This window comes from Anser anser, assembly GCF_964211835.1.
Source record: "Anser anser genome assembly, chromosome: 18".
In the NCBI taxonomy this organism is placed as follows: domain Eukaryota; kingdom Metazoa; phylum Chordata; class Aves; order Anseriformes; family Anatidae; genus Anser; species Anser anser.
Genome location: NC_139739.1, coordinates 11,438,542 through 11,458,989, shown reverse-complemented (window position 1 = coordinate 11,458,989; position 20,448 = coordinate 11,438,542). Strand labels below are relative to the sequence as shown.

The 20,448-nt window shown below is 45.8% G+C and overlaps 1 protein-coding gene across 1 annotated transcript; it reads left to right on the top strand.

The window, feature by feature from the left end:
* The first annotated feature begins 233 nt into the window (after positions 1–233).
* RNF10 (ring finger protein 10) lies at positions 234–20,287 on the top strand. The gene is made up of 17 exons (XM_083803380.1): positions 234–790; positions 6,308–6,510; positions 7,535–7,734; positions 8,777–8,867; positions 9,876–10,060; positions 10,148–10,284; positions 11,844–12,004; positions 12,574–12,702; positions 12,860–13,118; positions 13,346–13,479; positions 14,520–14,637; positions 14,971–15,072; positions 15,563–15,694; positions 16,419–16,516; positions 16,743–16,803; positions 16,952–17,110; positions 17,968–20,287. Exons 1-17 carry the CDS (start codon positions 628–630, stop codon positions 18,042–18,044), a joined length of 2,409 nt encoding a protein of 802 aa, XP_083659506.1. The 5' UTR covers positions 234–627; the 3' UTR covers positions 18,045–20,287.
* Positions 20,288–20,448: the final 161 nt, after the last annotated feature.

The following is a 20,448-nucleotide window of genomic DNA, read 5'->3' as shown; positions in this document are numbered from 1 at the left end:
CTGATGTTCATGCAATAACTCCCAGTACTTAAGAATGGGCAGCTCTTTTTTATTTCCTTTTTTTTCCCCATTTCTTACGGGGCTCCCGGGCGCAGGGCGTCCGGCGCCTACATCTCCCAGCGTGCCCCGCGCGGCGGCCCCGCGCCTCCACCTCCCAGCAGGCCCCGCGCGGCCGCCCGGCACTACAACTCCCGGCGTGCCCCGCGGCGCCCGGCTCCATCCGGGTGCCGGCAGAGCTGCGGGCGCCTGGTCGCCATTACGGGGCAGCGGCGGCGGCCGAGCCGGGGCCGGGGCCGGGGCGGCGCGGAGCAGCCGGGCGGCAGGCAGCGCCGGGCGGCAGGGCAGGGCAGGGCAGGCGGCGCCGGGCCCCGCGGGGCTCCCTCCCTCCCTCCGCAGCTCCCCCCGCGGCTCGCCCGGAGCCCCGCAGGCTCGGCCCGGCCTCCCGCGGCCTTCCCCCGGTTCGAGCGGAGCGCCGAGAAGATGTCGCCATGAAGGAGGCCGAGGCCGCGCTGCGCCGCCCCCGCCGCTCCCCGCCGCGGGCCATGAGCCTGGGCCCCCGCCGGCTTCGCCAGCGCCCGCCGTGCCCCCCCGCCCAGGGCCGCCCCTCGCCCGCCGGGGCGCCCGTTGATGCTGCAGAGCCCGCCCGGCGCCACCCCCGCCTCCGCCCCCGCCATGGACAAGAGCAGCCCCTGCGGCTCCGGTGCGCCCGGCTCCTCGGCCGGCGGCAAAGGGCAGCAGCCGCGGTCCGCGTCGGCGGGGCCCGCCGCCGGGGAGTCTAAGCCCAAAGGCGGTGAGCGCCGGGGGGGGGGAGAGGGGAGGGGAGGGTAAAGGGAGAGGGGGGGGAGAAAGGGGAAGGGAAGGGTCCGGGGGCAGCCACGGAAAGGGAGCAGCAGCGGGCTCCAGGCACCCCGCTGCCGAGGTTGGGTGCGTGGCGGAGCCGAGCTGCCTGCCCCCTGTTGCGTTGTTTGTTTCTCAGCTGGCCCTTGGTAGGCTTCCCTCCGGGTCACCGCTGGGGTTTGCTTTCTTTTTCCTTCCTCTTCCAGCCTCGTTTCCTGTTCGGTGAGCTGCGGTTCCTCTCCTTTCTGAAGGGGCATGTTTGATTTCCACTAGCGCTGGAGTAATCGGTTTGAGAGCCAAAGCTCTGATTTTGTACTAAGAACGTGTTGGCCTCTGCCAGTTAGAGGTGCCTTAACTTTATTCTGGACTCTAGTTGAGTGCAGTGCTCTGTCTTGCTTAAGGAGGTCTCGCAGCATACCCAGCATTCCTGTTACAGGCTGTATTTTGGTAACTTATTTTGGAAGAGTTCAGAGTGCACGTTACTTGCTTATCTGGTACTTTAATCAAAGTGTTGCAGCTGTCAGTGCAAACAGCCAGTTTTGCTGACAGCGCGGGTCGTGATGAGCCACTATGGTCCCTGTCATGCATTTTTTCAAGGTAAGACCAAAACCGCCTCCAGTTCCCTGAAGCTGATCAGGAGCAGAAAGTACCTGGTATCCCTGCATTTTTTCCAAAACCTAAAGACGGGGCGGTAGTGCTTGAAAGGAGTGGGTTTAGTCCCAGAAGCATGAGGAGACTGCCTACAGGTTGCTACAGCACCATCGCCGTACGGATTTCCTTCTGCAGTGCTTTGTTTCTGTAACAGTCACGGTATTTGCAGAGGGTTAACAAAGTTGGTATCTGGGAGGTGTTGCAATCTGGAATGGATTTGCAATTTTTTGGCATCGGTAGCAGGATTTCATGCACGGCTTTTATTACTGGTAGCCACTGCTGTTGTTTTTCAGTCTCTTATTTCCATTTTCCATGGACAGACCAGTGGAAGCAGGGGATGCCGGATGCTAGGTATGCAGCGGGAGTGTTTAGAACAAGATCTCTGGCTTCAGATGGAACAAAAAAGCATATAAACTCCTCTGTTTACATTGTGACGGGTAGTGTGAAAGCCTGGCAGACCCAAGGCTTTCCCGTTGCAGAGGACTGGTTTCTGTCCCCGTCTTACCAAGGGGCACCTCTGTACGACGGCCGCTGCTTTAGCGGTGTGCGACGTTGTACGGAGGGAGGGTTGTTCACAGAACATGAACGTTCTTCAGCAGGGGAGTTAAGTCGGCCTGTTCTGCGCTGGTGTGCCTGCGTGTAGAAGAAACGATACCTGGAGTGAGGAAGGAGGTGCAGGCTCTCTGCCATTCCAGCCCCAAATGGAAGGGTTATTAAAGGATTCCTGTGGGTTGCCACATTTTACAAGCTTGAAGCAAGGTCATAAGTTGAGGAGGAGCAGTGAGGATATAAATCCTGACGCGTGTTGCTGTTCTACTCCAATACAATAGACTAACTTTTAATTAAAAAAAAAAAGTTATTTTGAAGACTATTTTTTTAATACAACAGAATTATTTGGCATGACATAGTTCCGCCTCTGAGAGGTTTGTTTCTTAACTAAAGTGGAGGGAGAAGTCTGGGATGAGTTGCTACCCTTACAGTGCCTTGAAGAGGCCTGTATAAAACAGGAACTGTTCTCATAGATGTATGTTTGGGAATCTCTTCTCTGCAGCGTAGTGAAAACTAAAACGAGAAGGGTCGCTTGGGCAGATGAGGGCCAACAACCATGGGCTGAGCACGCAGGCTGCGGCCGTGCTAAGGGGTGGGTGTGTTTTGGTAGCTGTTGAGTGCAAGGCGCTGGCATGTCACCGCACAGGATTTCTTTCTCTGGTTCCGTATTCACCTGGAAATGGCGTGGCTGCCTGTAGCTGGTGTGGCCCGCCCGGTTTCTCCCCTGTTTCAGGAACTGTACAGGAGGTACTCTGAAAACTTTGGGTCTCCTTTAAAGTGGAAAGTATTTGTGATGGGCTGCAGCCCGTCCCCAGAAGGCTGACTTTGTTTCACTTTTGCACCAGGGGTCACTGTTAAATCCCGTCAAGCTTTTGTCCTTTATGTGCTTTTTAGAGCTGCCTGCTGCGGTCGAGTCCAGCTGAGCAATTGCAGAAATGGCCTCTCCTGCAGCCGTGTAGGCTCTCTGTCCTGGGGAAGTTGTGTTCCAGCTGCCTTTCAAGTTTAGTCTTAGAAATGAAATTAAACTCAGAACTTTCCAACAGAAAAAGTATTTTTTGGTTATAGTGCTGGACCACCAGGAGTCCCATCCCGTGAGGATGGAATAAAATAGCGAAGGGAATATTGCCTTGTTGGGTGTCTGGGCAGTCCTTGGGACCTGACGGACGGCAGGAATTCTTGTAGACATTCCTGGGCCTTCTTATTACAGCGCAAACATACTTTGCTGGGGAGCGTGGCTGCTTATTCACCCCTTGCTCACCGGGATATTTACCTTAGCAGCACAAATCTCTTCGATTTGCTTTCATGCCAGCGCCCTGGGGGCTTAGCACGATCCCTCACCCAGCTCCCCCTTGTGCAGTGCGATTTGCTGAACGCTGCTCAGCTGAAGATGCAGAGATGGAAGGAAACTGCAGTCCTCGTCCCAGCAGCAACCAGTGCTGCAGCTCCAGGACCAAACTGGGCGTCTGTGGCTGCTGCCTTTAGGCCTGGGAACTTGAACTCCCCTGGAGGAGGAGGTCCTCTGACAAGGTGGTGTCCATCAGGAGAACCCACAGTTTGTAGGGCTCGCTCCGACAGGCAAGGACAGCTTAGTTGCTGGTGTTATAAACTTATACGGACGCTACTTTGTAAGTTTTCTCTTGCAGTGTGAACGGGTAAATATATTACAGGTTCAGCCTGGTGAGAGGTGCAGAAGGGCTAACTGAGGACCCGAGTCAAGAATAAGTACCTCACCAGCACTGCTGCTGCTCGTTCCTAACTTGCCAAGAAGTGGGAAAAGAACCCCCCAAATCCAAACCGGGGGGGAAGAAAAGCGGTGTTCCAGTTTACAAACGCCTATTTCAAACTTCTGGTTGTCTGTTGACTTACTTCATTGCTACGCTGATGGCCCAGAATCCCCTAAAGTAATCCTAAATAATTACTCTGGGAGGGGAAACTGCAATCAGTGAAATCAGGTTTAAGTGTTTTTAGACTGTCCTGTGAGGTCCTTCCTAAGGAAGGCACAGGTGGAGAGGATTTCCCTATGAAATTAAGAGTCCTTACAGGGGCTCGCAGAGGCTCTAGGAGCCTGTCTGAAACGGGGCAGCATGCCAGGAATGTGTGTAAACCAGCTGGTGACAAGTCGGTGCCTTTGATTGTGACTAACTTGGTGGAAATTCTCCTGTTAGCTGCAGGTACAAGCTGCCCTTGGACCTCGTGAAGGATCATCAGAACCCACTTCAGGCCGAGTGTGTCCTCTGGAGTTGTTTCCTTCCCCCAGTTCGTGGTTGCGGAAGGAGCTGCCGAGCCGCTATAGGCACAGCAGGCTTGTGCCTCTCCAGGGTGTGCACTGCGGCTGCAGATTTCAGAGGGTGGTTGAGCTCGAAGGTGCCAGGCTCTGCTCGTAGTTAACAGAAGCAGTGCTCCAGCCCCTTCTAAAGGGCTGAATTTGTGACCAGAGCCTGAGGGGTGGTGTTGTAGCCTCTCTCCCACAAACACTCAAAAAAAGGTCTATCTAAATAATCACCAAGCCAGACCGGGTTACACCCTGAGTGCTTGGCAGCTTCTGGTGTGTATTTTCCTGATAACACCGGGCCCAAGTGCTTCCAGCCTGACTCCTGCTGCGGGGCTGAGCACGGCCGTGGTTCTCGGGGGGTTGGTTTAGTTCTGAATTAAGGGGTTGGCCATTTGAAAGCAGAGTAAATGATCAGCTCTGGTGACAAAACTTGCTTGCAAAACGACTGTCACATCATGCCAAAGCAGCAGGAGGCTCCTTTGACTTCTCTAGCTCTAGTTGCAGGCAAAGATTGGAGTCTGCCATGAGCAGGAAGCAACAGGCCCCCTCAAAGCCCCGTCACGGTGCTCTGATGGAGTGATTTACTACGTGGTTGGATCCTCGGTGATGTACAGTAACGCACGGGCCTTCCGCCCCGTTGCCCCCCTCGATTTGGGGGTGTCGGTGGGAGAGAAAACTAAAACTAACCGAAAAAAGTGAGGCTGTGAGGGGTCCTGTTCCAGCTGCTGTGACTGCTCCAGGAGGTGGTGCAGGGGAAGGGCCGAGCTGGAGGCACTGGTGATGAAAACTGCCTGTGAGTAACGCGGCCAGGAGTTACGGGACGTGTCTGCTGCCACACAGGGCTTATTTTCAGGGGTGGGGAGGACTGCGAAACGGGAAAGGAGAAACTAACAGGCCTTTAGAGAAGGGATCAGGATGTTGTAACCAGTGTGAGGCGTTGGCGTGCGTAACGCTGGGTATCTGGGGATGGCTGGGGTGCGCAGACCTCCGGCTGGGCCTGGGGAGTTCACCTCCCCGGTTTCTCGGCCTAACTCCTGTTACAGCTGTAATGGCAGCTGGTGGGAGCGCAGGGTTAACGGGTGGGCGAGCAGCCTGCTGTGTAGCTGAGACACCTCTGACGTTAGGTTAGGGCTATGAGAAGTGTCTTCACAGCATTCATCTTCTGTTCTGGCAGCCTGACGAGGCAGCTGTTTACATGCAGGAAACACCTCTCAAGACCCTGATGGACTTTCCTGCTCTCGTGAGCCTCGATCCCACGGTGTTTTGCTTTGTGCTTTCCCCTCTGTGCCCCGTGTCGCGGCCAGGGGTGTGCGCAGCGCGCTCAGACAAACACTCCTCGCTGCCTGGGTCGGTGGACTTGGTACTTGGGAGCTGGGTTTGTGCCCCGCAAGGCCAAAGCGTTGGGCTCATCCCTCAGGATCGATCAGCATTTGTTGGTTTTACGAAAGCTAAAGGGTGTTTTTAGAACGGAATTGGATCTGTTGGGGACTTCTACGCGTAGGGGCGGAACTGAGTGCAAATAGGCAACGGGGTCCTGCAAAGCGGGAGACTTCGAGACAAATGCAGGCTGCAGCGTTTATATAAGGATATTCAGAATTTTTATATAGGATATTCAGAAATGGAATGAAAAATGGCCCTGTTACAAAACGTGACAACAACTGGGCATGAAGATGTAGCGTTGGTGTTTACCACTTAACACACAGGTGACACCTCAGGCTGATGTCTGGCGATGATGATTCCAGATCTGGATGAAGAAAACTGAGCTGCTCTAAGCAAATACAAAGCGCAGCAAATAAATCCTTCCGTACTCTTTGACCAGCTCTTTGGACTGTAATAGGAGTGAAATGGTTTGTGGGCTGGAGGAGGTCTTGGCAGAAACACAAGCCCTTTAAGCGGTGCTGGCACCGAGTGCCGGGCCGAAAGGCCGCGCTGCCTCCGGGGCGCTGCGCGTGCGGCGAGCTCGGGGGCTGCCCGTCTGATCCTTGTTTTCTCTTTCAGATGGAAAGAATGCGAATGGATCCAAACAGCGTTATAATCGTAAAAGAGAAACTGCATATTCCAAAAATGAGAACTTTTCCAGTCAGTCCCGTCGCTCCAATTCACAGAAAAGCAAAGCTTTTAACAAGATGCCCCCTCAGAGGGGAGGTAGCGGCGGAAGTGGCAAACTTTTTAGCTCTTGTAATGGTGGAAGACGAGATGAGGTGAGAATTGTAATGCCGTGTCTCCAAGGCCTTCTTTCTTGGGACGAGAGGATCACTCTGACCTGCCTAGATAGGTCTTCTGTATTCAGCTCCTGGGCTGGGAAGGGAAGGAGCAATAAGAGGTGCTAACATCGTTGAGATGCCACATTGAGTGTGAGCAGAACAACTTTGCAACAACAGAAGAGGAGTGCTCTCTGCTCTGAGAGACTTGCAATAAAAAGGAACAGTAAAACTAGTGGAAATGCCACCTGAGGAATGGGTACCTAGGCAGGCCACGTGCATATCTCAGGAAACAAAGGTCCTTCATGACAATATGTAGCGATACAATTTCTAGCTTTTAAAAGTCCGGGATGATTGTGTCTAACCACTTGAGTGTACAAATTTGCACGTGGTAGTGGCATTGGGAAAGTAATCAAATTAGCCTTGGTGACATCAAGATGGAGTAAAACCACACCGGGGCTTCTTATGCTGCTGTGGGTATGAATACTGTAGATCACTGGTGGGTTTGCATTGATACGGAAGATGCTGATTTTTTTCAGTTTTAGCGGATGAGCAAAGCTGCCTACCTAAAATGCTAACTCTGTCAAAACTCACTTGCTGTCTCTGTTCATTTCTCATTCTCTGCTTTGTTATATGAAAACTAACTACAAACGAGTATCATTTGTGCAATAGTAGTCAAATGTGTGTTACTGGCCATATAAAAGAATACTGCCAGGATCTCAACAACTCTCTCCTGTTATTAACCTCGACTACGAGGTATTGTTGGCTTTTACTTGTTGTTACTTGGGTTGTTTTTATGCTCTCCTCCACTTCATCCGTGTGGGGTAAGACCACTCAGTTCTAACTTTCAGGTTCTCATGCACTTTCGCTGCAGTGCTTGATTTGCGGAATGGGAGTAGGAGAAGGTGAGTCAGTGGGTGCTGCGTATTCTGTACATAATCACTGCTGGGGCCTGGGTATCAACTTGTACTGATGATTTCGCAGTAAATTCTAGCAAGTTCTAATAAATGCTGTTGTCTCTTAGGTAGCAGAGGCTCAACGGGCAGAGTTCAGCCCTGCCCAGTTCTCTGGTCCCAAGAAGATTAATCTGAACCACTTACTGAACTTCACTTTTGAACCCCGTGGCCAAGCAGGCCATTTTGACGGGAATGGACATGGCAACTGGGGGAAAAGGAACAAGTGGGGACATAAGCCTTTCAACAAGGAACTCTTCCTACAGGCCAAGTGAGTGGAAGACTAGCAGGGTTCTCAGACTTCTACAGAGACAGTAAGCCGTAAGGAACAATCGGCCAGGGAATTGTTTGATCTTGAATACTTTTCCAGGGTAAAGTTACCTCTAGTGTTTTTAGTGCTTGTGACTATACTTGGAAGGGAAAAAAATATATTAACAAGGTATCTGATTGCCCGAGTCTTTTGGACACAAGCCAATTAGTCTTCTGCCTTAATTTTCCAGCATCGTCTGTGGAATATGACACTCCATTTGGGAAGACTTATGTAGTTCCCTTATGGAAGGTTATCGTTTCTTTCAAAAAAACCAGCATGTTGAGATGGTAGGGGTAGCAGTTTCTGGATTAAAGCTAATCTGAATTTAAGTCCCAGAAGCAGTTACTCATATGGGTCTCTTAATTCTTAAACTGCTTTTTCAGGTTGGCTTCACATCACAGATCCCTAAGTATGTAATAGTAACCCAAACAATGATCAGTGTGGTAATCCAGCAGCAGAATTTCTTTTGACTGGTAGTAACGGTCATTTTCACTGAAATTTGAAGTGCTTCCCATATCACTTCCCATATCTGATCATGTTAAATATAATAAAAACTATTTTCAGTGTTAATGCTTCTAATTTTTCCCTATTGGTTTGTGACTTGATTTTCACTTAATGTAGTGAAGTCTGCTTGCAGGATCTCTAGTAGTTCTACCTCTTGTAAGCATGCTCTTTCCACTTGTGGATTCCCTGTTTTTAAGAGATCCTTGATGGAGCTGGCTCTGTTTCTTCCATTTTTCTGAACAAACGTTCTGCCTGGCTCACTCTGTAGGTAGCATGCAATGCTATGTCTAACTGAAATTAGACATGTCTGTATTCTGGGAACCTGATCGTGAACTGAACTCTGTTGGGTTTTGTTGGTAGAAGTTACCAAACTTCTGCCGAACTGTGTCCAGTAGTTTTATGCTGGACAAAGAAGAAGCTCTGAGAATCCTATGGGATAGTTCTCCAAGAATTTTTAGAAACAACTGAGTGGATCATCTGTCTCTTTGCCTTTCCCCAGCTGCCAGTTTGTTGTCTCTGAAGAACAGGACTACACAGTCCACTTTGCTGATCCAGATACCTTGGTCAACTGGGACTTTGTGGAGCAAGTGGTCAGTTGTGATGGGCTAGATTTTTTTTTTTCTTATTAAGAAACTCTATCTGTCTTTAACTGCTTCTTTGTGATGTTACGTAAAACTCAGCTGTTTCTGAGCTTCAGGCCTTTTCTGTCACTCCCACAATACTGGGAATGATCTGTCATGGAATATATTATGAAGTACTTTGATGACAGGAAAAGAGAAGTGTTAAAATCTATTAGGAAAATTAGCAGCTTCTTCTTGCTTTCGCAGATGGGAGCTCATCAAAAATAGTATCTGACATTCTGTAGACTCAGTCCTTGTGATCGAGATATTAACAGAAAACTTGGGCGTGAGTCCATGAAAGAGGACTAGAGTGTAGAATTTTGAAGAATTATCTTGTGCATAGGTGGCCCATCTTGCCTAGCAACAAAGTGGAAAATCTCTTGATAATTGTGGCCAGAACTTTGGGTTACCTCAAGTAGAAACTTAGTCTGTGAAGACTAGTCATCATGGATGGTGTAGCTTGTGGGGAGGTACGTTTACCGTTACCTGGCCCTGCGAGAGAACTGAAAAATCAGGTGCTTGGTTGGCTGTTTTGTCTCTGCAACATACAGATGCTAACAGAACATCTGACTAAACTAGAATGTTCATGAAAATAGCTAAGTTCAGTCTCTCAGTTAAACAGCACTGCACAATTGTGCTGGTGTGAGGTGACAGTTCATTTGCTGACTTCTTCGTGTCTGAATTCAGATGGCGATGATGTTGCTAGCTCTTAAGAGATGATGTACACAAGGGGAAAACATGAGAAGAGTTGCTCTTTTGATGTCATTAGAGTAAAAATAGATGGGTTGGCTTTGAAGGCTATTCCACGTTGACCAAAATGGTTATTTAGTTCATGGTGTACATAATTTCCTGGTAAATAAGCAGAACCTGAAGAACTGGAAGATTAATGTTAGAGTAGATCTTACAGGTTTAGTTTCTGAGCTACAGAATGATTTCCAAGTCTATAACTTGTACTATTCCTCTCGTGTGCTGTTTCAGCGAATTTGTAGCCATGAAGTACCCTCTTGCCCAATCTGTCTGTACCCGCCTACAGCAGCAAAGATCACCCGCTGCGGGCATATCTTTTGTTGGGCATGTATCCTTCACTATCTCTCCTTGAGTGAGAAGACCTGGAGTAAGTGCCCTATTTGTTATGGCTCTGTTCACAAGAAGGATCTTAAGAGGTGAGGCTTGATATCTATTAAATGATATATATCACTGAAATATTATTTTTACCCTGTAAAAATAATAACCTCCTCCTTATGTTGCAGTGTTATTGCTATGGAAACGCGCCAATATGCAATTGGTGATGTCATTACGATGCAGCTTATGAGAAGAGAGAAAGGTGTTCTGATAGCACTGCCCAAATCTCAGTGGATGAATGTGGTGCAGCCTGTTTATGTTGGAGGTGAGTGTATCTGAGTACTGGTGGTTGGCATCCTGCTCCTAGCTGTGGCTTGGACTTGTCTAAAGAAGATTTCCCATGGCAATGCCATGCTGCCATCTTAAAATAGTTCACACCACAAAGCATGGGATTTGGTAGCTGAAAACCTTAATGACCACATCTTAATAATAAGCAATCTACCCATACTTTGTGTTTTCTAAGACTTTAACTTGTGTTCTGTTTCCCTTCAACTTATTGCACTGCACACTCCTGCTTTCTCAATTTTTGTTATAGCTTGATGTGTGTTTTTTCTTGTACAGTCATTGGTGTCATTCTTGCTGCTTTTGTTGGCTCTTCAGTGTCCTTAACTTTTGCCTTCTGGCTCCTCGTTCTACAGCTTAGGAAAAAATAACAGTGTCTAAGCTATTTCAAGGATGTATTCTTCAACAAGGTTTTCATCATCTTCACTTATCGACTAAGATCTGTGAACGATTTGGGGAAATAGTCAAAATTATTGCAAACCTATTCCAAACATCTGTTGCCTGACTTCTACAGTTTTCTCCAGTCAAGTACTGTGACTAATGCATCATCATCTTATCTGTTGGTATCATGAAAATTTGGTGACTAAAGAAATAATTTTACTCAGCATTGCTGTTTTGTGGGCTGTCTTGGCTCGCTTCAGTTTGCAGCCGCATTTGCAAAAAGCTGGTATGTGTTTAAGCTCACTGTAAAAAGTCAAGTCTGCTAACTCACGATGGGTATCCAGCATGTGCTTACATGTCCCTCAGCCTTTGAAAATAAAGGACTCTAAATCCTATTATAAAACAACAAACCCTTCTATCCTTCAATCCAGTACCGGATTTGAGATCATTCCAAACCCAGAAATCTTACCATTAATGGGATGTTCTGTAGACACAGTCCTTAAAAGAGGTTGGACTCCTGGTTCCGGTGAATGTGTGTGTGATGTGATTCTGTACTTGCTGTAAAGCTTATCGTTAAGACAAGTGCTCTCGTAACAAGATGACTAATTTTTGCTGAACCTTGGAATTCTTTAGTTTATCGGTTTCTGCTGTGCTTCCTGTAAAAGACTAATAATGTTTTGTACAGGTTTTGAATACGTAAGGTTTATGAACTAGTTTGAGACTAAAAAGAGGTAGGTCACTTCTGCAAAACTTTCCAGTTGCAGTATTTTTGAGTATATAGAGAAGAGGAAGAAGCTGCAGGGTGGATTTTGCGGAAGCTTTGGCCATCCAGGGCTTCTCAGGGGAGATGCTTCCACAAAAAAGCAGCTTGGACTTGATTTTTTGATACTTAGCAACTGAGTTGTGAAGTTGCAGATAAACTGCTGTGTCAGGGAGATCTGTGTAGCAGAGAAGGTGTGTGGCAGGAGCTTGTGTCATCAATGGTATAAAGTAACATGCGGAGTTTGTATCAAACTCTTTCTAAATATTGTCCACTTGGCAGTGGATTAACTCAAAGTTGAGCAGTAATGAACCTGCAGAAGAAATGGCGGTTCCTGATGCCAGTTCAAACGGGTGCCTCTACACGAAGATATTAATTAGTTTGGTGCTCCTTCTGTTCAGATGACCAGCACAGCCAGTATTCCAAACTGCTTCTGGCATCCAGGGAGCAGGTCCTGCAGTTGGTGATTCTGGAGGAGAAAGCAGCATTGCTAAAACAGTATGAGGAGGAAAAACATACCCCGGAGGCATGCTTTATTGAGGCTGCTATCCAGGAACTGAAGGTGAGAACCTCTTTGGATGTTTTTAGTAACGTTATTTTTAACAGTATGTTGAGCATTTATCTTTCGCTGCTTAAGTGGTTGTGTGTGATTATTCTGGTCTCCGTGATTGATGTACGTACTAGCAAGATGGTGATGTTTACTGCTAGAATAGCAATATGAACCTTGGAGGAGATTGTAGCCTTTGGGCTCCTGCTATCTGATGTGACATTCAAGATAACAGAACAGAATGCATTTTATTAAATGGTATTCCTTCCAAAAAATGGTATTCCTCCCAGAAATGCGAAAGAGTTCTCATTTAAAAGGATGATAGTTTTCCCTTTCAGGTCTAGTAATTCCTAGGATAACTCCTGTCAAACAAACATAAGCAAGCCTATAGAATATTCCTTTTAAAAGAAGCCTTTACGTGTCCTGCAGTAGAAGAGGACTACTCTTCAATGGTCTGTCTTTGTCACAGATGTGTTGTAGATCTGTGAAAACTTGAAGTATAGAACAAGGCTAAAGATAATTATGGTGATAGTCTCCTGGCTAAAACAGGAAACTGCAACTTGTTCTCTTTGAATGACCTGTAGGAGCGAGAAACAGCACTCTCAGCTGACAAGGATAAAAGCAGTGGCATTGCTGGAATTAGTGCAGCTGTGGAAGAATTGGTCCTAGACAGCTCCAAGTCTACGGAGCCTGCAGTTCTCCATGAGAAAAAGGTGTGTAACAGTGGTGTTTGGGTGGATCTTGTTGATTCCTAGTCCTGCGACTTTACACTGTGGTGTAGGGTGAACTGGTACCAAAGATTTTTGCAGAAATGATCATCTTTTGAAAGGGGTGATTGTGGTACTAACTGTATGCTCTCCGCTATGGTAGTGTGGCATGGAGTATCTATCTGCATTCGATGAGAAGCTTGTGGAGCCTTGCTCTGATCTGGCAAGTTCCTTTTTGCCTCCTGTGGAATCAGAAGAGGCAATGCTGGATGAAGAGGAGGTACCTGAGGTGGATACAGTAGGGGAACCTGATGTGAAAACTACAGAAGAATTAAATCCGGCTGAAACAAGCTACCAAGAATGTAAAGATACAATTAGCAGTGGACATCATAACAATTCTCCTTTTTACTATTTCTATCAAGGTAAGTGCAATGAAATCCTGGAGTCATGGGGGCAGAGGTGCATCCTTTGGGATCCTTTTTGGGGAAGGCACTTGTCAGGTCAATAGATTCAGCTAAACTCTGTGAAATACAACTTCTAGACTTTTAGAAAGGAGTTTTAGTTTCATTACTGGTGAATGGACTGAGGTGGGGAGAAGAGTATTAAAGATTAACAGGCAAAGATCAACTGATGACTTCTTGTCTTACAGCGGAGGATGGGCAATGTATGTATCTGCACCCTGTGAATGTTCGGTGTCTTGTTCGTGAATATGGCAGCTTGGAGAAGAGTCCAGAGAAGATAACTGCAGCTGTAGTGGAGATAGCTGGCTACTCAATGACAGAGGTAATTATTTCATCTTCGTGTTTTAGTAATTTGATCTTTGCAGCTGGCAGATGAGATGTTTCTCTTCGATAATGAGAAATAATTACTATGAATGGGTAGGCATGCTTATCTGTGAAGGTCATCTGTGTAAGGTGCAGTACTTTAAGTTGATTTTGATAAGCAGACTGCAGTCTAACTTGCTTTCTCCTACTAGAAGGTAGGAAGTTTTAGGAGTAAGGGAATTGTAAGCTTAACATTGGTTTGTTTTTAAGAGCAGCTTGAACTAGGCACATCTTTCTGAACCTGAAGGAGTTTTCTGCAGCATCTGTCTTCAGCAAACAGCTGTTTCTGAGCATCAAGGGTAGAGGTGGGATGTTAGGTAAAATAAGAGGGTGGAAAGTAACTTCAGTGTTTGAGATAGAGGCATCTCTGAGGCAGTGAGGGTGCTTAAGACATTGAAGTTCTAGAAAAGAGAATGGATCTTGAATTCCTTTGCCTTGGTTAAATTACTGTAAGAACTGGCATATGCAATAACCGTTACATGTAATTCCCAATTAATTTTTAATAAAGTGTATGTTTGAGTGAGAATGGATGCAGAGATAGTGAATTCTCTTCAAGTTTTTCTTCTCTGCAAGGAAAAATACTAAACTCAGCTTGTTTCCATCAAGCAAAGTGGAGTTTGACAGACAAAAGAATTGAAGTGCAAAAGGCAAATTCAGTCTAGTGCAAGCATAAGTGCAGCAGAGGACTGGTGTTGTAGAATTTTATTCCAGTGATGTGAGAAGGGAGGAATAACAAGAAGATCAATAACTGAACTGGAGTAACTTTATCCAAATATAATTATGATGTAGTTGGTGGAGGTTTTGGAGCATTTGTTTCTGACTCAAGGCATCGTTCACACTTTAGTATTTTATAAAAATGATTGTTGTGTTACTATGCTGTGTTTTTTTTTTCCATTTGGTGTGATGAAGGGTAAGTGTTGTCTCCACAGCTATTCATCAGTATGGCAGCCTCTAGACCTTGTTGCAATGATGTATTTGCACTTTTTTTTTTTACATCAGGATATAAGACAGCGTCATCGTTACCTCTGTCACTTGCCCCTCACCTGTGAGTTCAGCATTTGTGAACTGGCTCTGAAGCCACCTATCATCTCTAAGGAGACTTTAGAGCTGTTCTCAGGTTGGTACTACCTTTCCACTAGTCTCTGTCAGTGGATCTGTGGGGATGAAGTGGGAGTAGTTCTCCCTTAATGGCAGAAAAAGGAATGTAAAGAGCAGCTTTACTCCTTTTTCGTCAGCTGTGTGCTGACTGTTTAGTCAGAATAACCCCAATTCACTGCCGTAACAACAACAATTATGCAAAGAATAAAAAGGCCTGACTACTTGGAACAGCATATGTTGTTTTGTAAGCATGTCTTGTTGCTAATGTGTTATAACTGAACATGTTCACAAAGTAAAACATTGCCAAAGTATCGGTGTGGTTTTTATATCCAATGTTGTGTGTTGCTCCTAGATGACATTGAAAAGAGGAAACGCCTACGGCAGAAGAAAGCTCGTGATGAACGACGACGTGAACGCAGAATTGAGATAGAAGAAAACAAGAAACAGGGCAAATGTAAGTCTTGCTGGTGGATTCCCACTCATCTTTAGTTGCTGAGCTGATTTCTTGAGCTATAGGATGAACTCCAAGGCCTTTAGTTTGTAGGGTGTACTTAGAGTGAGATTACAGTGTATTAGGACCAATCTCTGTAGAGTAAAAAATGCAGTTTTAGGGCATTAAATGATGTTGTGCTATTCCTGCATAGTTAGATGTTATGGGAGAGAGACGGCATTTGAGGGCACAACTATTTTTCCTTGGTATATACAGCTCTCAGGATTCTTGATTTCTGTTTTTATAGTAATCGCTGTATAGAGTGGAAAGTGAAGAAGGCCAAAACAGTTGCCTGGGAGCTGCTTCCATCCAGCAGCTGGGCTTGTACTGGTCTCTAAAGTAGCGGATGGGAAGAAAATATTTGAGCTGGCATCTCCTTGAATTCTGAAACAAGTTGCATATTGACAGTCTTCCTCCACCTTGTGTAGTGCTTTAATTCAAAGCCTCTTTCTAGATCCAGAGGTCCATATTGCTTTAGAGAATCTGCAGCAGTTTCCTGCTTTTACATCTTGCCATGGAGAAACCAGCATTGATCATCAGAGCTTCTGTCCTTCTCCTCTTGGCAGAAGCCCTGTGTTTCAGACAGGTGAGCATCTGCAAAAACATTACATCTAGTTCTTGGTGGTTCTCTGGGGATCTACTGCTCAGGTCATCAGACTAAACTTCCTTAATACTGACCAAAAACGACTCTCCTAGATTGCCTGCGAGATCATACACAGAAGACTGAGACTGCTGAGATTCTGGTTGTTTGTCTGCTTTTTACTGCTTCTACTTTAGTGGCAATGATACCTACACTGTAGTTATCGTACCTTTTCAATCTTTGCCGAGGCAGAAGGGGATGGGATTGAGGGAAGGCAGAAGAGTGTATATGCCAGAAAAACACCACTAGCATTTTTTCTTTCTACCTTCTCCATCTTCCCCTCACGTTGTAGTAGAATAAAACATAACTGATAAGCACTCAGGTTGTTGTCCAGTTATGCTTGCCAAATGTTTTACCTTGCAGTTCGTAAAAAAAAAAAAAAAAATTAAATAGAAGCTATTCTTAAATGCTTTTTTCAAAACGAGCAAACAAAAGGCACCCAAAAACTAATTCAAAAACAAAATCACCCTGCAAATCTTCCTTAAATAAAAACAGTGAGGAAATTCAGGAGTTTCCACTGTGTGATTAATGGATGGAATTGGTAGGATAAATATGGTTAATTACAGAAAATAAGAAAACCTTTTTATTTTTGTAATTTTGTAATTTTTATTTTTGTAACTGCCTTTGCCAAATGCTGTTGGCTTTAATTAACTGCTTCTTTTCTCTGTAGAGTCTATTGCAACTCCACTGTCACCTGCTGCGAGCCAGGCCAGCCCGTTGCTCTGTGGGAGCTTAGAAGAAGACTCTCCGTTCCCATCCTTTGCCCAGGTAAGCCACGTGACAGAGTAAATCTTGTCGGAATTACTGGTGTCTTAGTTAGGGTTGGGTCTCAGAGTACAATTGCTTCCTCACAAAAACAATGTGGGATGAAACTTACAGAGACAGCATAGGCTTTGAGTGCTGGAAGGGGTGCCTAGATACCCTTGCCACTTTGGGATATGCAGGATTGTTCTGGTGCATGGGGTTTAATCAGATCTTATTACTTTTTTGATAGATGTTGAGGGTTGGAAAGGCAAAACCGGAAACGTGGCCCAAACCTGCTCCAAAGGCTAGAGGTAAGAAAACTTGGTATTGCTATGTTGGCTTCCTTTCTGTGCATCGAAATCTTAAGAAATCTTACAGCTTCACAAGAAACATCTGGAGTGTGGAGAGGCACCTGCACTGCCGAGGTTTTATAAAGCCCTCTCCTTTCCTTTCTTTCAGATGAGAACACTCTGGCGCTCCCTGTGCCAGCGGATAGTGATGGAGAAAGTGACAGCTCTGACCGCATGCCTGTGCCCAGCTTTCAGAATTCCTTCAGCCAAGCTATTGAGGCAGCCCTCCTGAAGCTGGACAAACCGTCTGCAGCTGATCATTTGTCAGGTAAGGGTGGGAGTTGGAGGAGAGTGAAGAAATTCTGAAGTAGGAAAAAAAATACTATTTCTCCTTCTGATAGAAGTGAGAGAAGGAATTTGGGGGACCAAAAATTGGCTGCAGAACAGGTCTGAAGTGTATCAGGTTGTCTTTTATGAGCATCTTGATTAGGGCTTCTGTTAGCCCAAAGCAGCTCTCTTAGAGGGAGGAGCTGAGAAAATCTCCAACTAGCAAAGAATCCTGTTAGGGCAAAGATGTCTTTTGGTCATCATGTTTACCGTCTCTGTTGGAACTTAATATAAGCTTTATCTTGAGGACGTTTAGGTTATGCGCTTCAAAGATGCCTAGCCTGCTGAGCAGCTGAACTGCCGCTGAAGTTTGACCAAAATGTCAAGATACCGCTAGCTGGAATTTCAGACTAGGGAGTCTGAAACAAATTGAGATAAACTGATAAAACTCATTTATAATGCTTGGTTCTGTTCGGAGGCTGCATTGAGTCACAGAGAACTGGAGTCAAGAGGCAGGGAGTTGCAGTGCGATTAAGCTCCAGTTGTAATGGTTTTTGGACATGGATGAAAGCAGTATCTGCCTGAAAGGCAAACTGCTGCACGCTTACAGTCCTACAGTCTGCCATTGCAACAGCAACTTTAGAATCAGTTCGGCATGTTTCTAGGTGCACGTAGATGTGGCAGTCTCTTAGTTTGTCTGCAGTAATTTTTTTTATAAGCTACCTGGTGGTCAGTGAGTTGACAGGAAGTTGTCACAAACTGATAAAGTCATTTAGGAAGGGAAGACCACTTATTGTTTTCCTGCGTGACATTCCTGTTCCATGAGAAAAGTGACAATATCATTTTAATTCTTCACAGAGGAAAAGGGAGGCAAGAAAAGAAAGAAACAGAAGCAGAAGCTACTGTTCAGCACCTCTGTTGTTCACACAAAGTGATTCTGCTATTCAAGAGAAGTTTCCTCTCCTGGTTTTCTTTTCCTTTTGCTTTGTTTTGCTGCTAATAGTTTAAGTATTTAAATTCGGACAGACTAAACTTGTGTTTCCAGGGTTTCTAAGGGTTCAGGAGGAAACCATGACAGCGAAAGTTGAAGTAAGATCTTTTTATTCCAACTTACCGAATCGGTTTATACTGAAACAAAGTTTTGAAACAACCCAGAGACCATTCAGCAAAGGCTTCTAGTCTGTGCCATGTCAATTCTTTTGGCCTAATAAGCAGTATGAAAGTGTTTACATCTGCGTGGCACTGCCAGCCTGTTGCAGTATTGCCTAAGCGAGGGGGCAGAGAGCCTTTACTTCCCCAGAAGTATTCATGCACAGAAGTCTGTCTGATTGTGGCAGCAGTACTGTTTCAGTAAAGCTGTTAAACTGCTCTCTTCAGAAACTGGTTTCCTCTGAGCTGGGAATGGGCAAAAGAGCTTCCTGGCTTTAAAGTGTTAGCTGCTATCTGTTCTGTTTCTAAAGAGCAAGAATTCCTCCTGTTCTCCTGGCTTTGAAAGACTTAAAGCTGAGGTGAGCGTAAAGCAGAACTTGGCTAGTTGGTTTTGAAGTGACTCTTGCTGAAATTGTGTATTTCAAAATGCATACTGGCACTAGTGGTAGAAGGAACTCCTGGCTTATTGCAGCTGTTCAACTCTGTTTTAATGTGGGTGAGTGAGGCTGCTAATTTTTTTTCTTTTTTGCCAACCATGGCCAACAAATCCTTTGTAACCAGATCATCTAGAATAAACACTCCACCCTAGGGCTCTAGCTAACTACATGAATGTTACGACAGTGGCTCCTCTTGAATTGGAAGACCAACTGATAGCTGGAGTCCACAGATATTTTATCCCCCAGCAAGGAACACAGATGGGTTTTTTGCACTGGGATAAGGGCCTGTATCTGCTTGGTTCTGGGACGTGAGTTGATCTGCACTAAGCACCTCGGGTTATAAACATGCCTCTTCTGGACCCCTGCCCCCTCTTTTTTTGGGTGGTCGCATTCTGCACTGCTTGTGGTTTGATTTAAAGCTAATGAGTTAAGTGGTGTGGATTTTGTTAAATAAAATGAACTGTAGGTGTAATGTACCAGTCAAGGCCAACAGTTGCAATAAATCATATGCGCACACTTAAAATACTGCAGACTTCTTGAGCTGTAACTTGAACTCTTACATCAACACGGAGCGTAATACCACTTTCAGTAACACATTTAAACCTTAGCATCCTCCTGACAGACTTCCTTTCAGGGAGCTGGTATGAAGTACCACCTGATTTACGGGGCAAGACTGACGTGTATCTTCAGCCCCACCTGCACCAAGAAGTGAGCTGCCTGCACTCACAGAGGTTTTGGAAAGTTCATGTGCTTCCAGTAAGGAGCAGACTGCTCACTCTGACCCTGCTGGTATAGTCATGGGCTGTGTCCCTGTTTTAAAAAGCTTTATATATTGATGCCTGATTTCAGAACAATAGGCTCCCTGTTACACAAGTGCTTCCTCAAGGCGTGTGTGCAAGGGAAGCTAGTACCAAAGAGTACACACTTCACAAGACACCGTATGCAGCTGTTAACTAGAAAGAAGGGGGGCGACTGGGGAGGTAAAAAATATTTGTTACTACAGGAGGAGAGAGGAAATGCTTTCGAAACACTCTGAAAGCAGCTTAATTTCACACTTGGTCACAATTAACTACACTTGATGGAAAGACAGCACAGCTTGTCAAGAGAGTGCAAAGAAACTGAGACAAGTGCCTAAAAGTGGTAGCACAGCTTGTTAATGCTTCAAACGCATCTTGGGAAATGATTGGTGAGGGAATAGAAAGCCACTAAGCACGAAAGATTCAAGTATGCAGTTAACTGTGTTCACAATGCTATTGTTTCCTACTTGTAACAGTATTTTTAAGTCATGAAACAGGAGTAACTACTTAAGTGTCTAACCATTATCTGTTGTTTATTACCCCTACACCGTTATAGTCAACTTTTCTTTGCGGTGGCAAGGGAGTAGCTGGAGCTGGTACAACTCGCCTCCACTTGTCACTAGAACAAGTAAGGGAAAATAACGCAGGCAGGGAACTGTCCCTTCTGCAGGGGCAGTCTCCGAAGGGCAGCATCTTCAAGTTGTGTCTCATTTTTCTATGGATTCAAGAGATGCTACCAGCAATGCTACTTTCCTGTAACTGATTGGTGTAACCTTAATAAATATTTAAGCAGTACTTGTACCTATGAGTTTTATAATGGGTTGGACTGCGGTGAGCCTTAAAGTTCTACCGTGCATTCCCTGTGCTTCCTACTGCCGTATACGCAACTGGTGCTTTTGTGACTCAAAACAATGGATATCCCTACAAATAACAGGTGCACTTGAAGATAAGGTCCA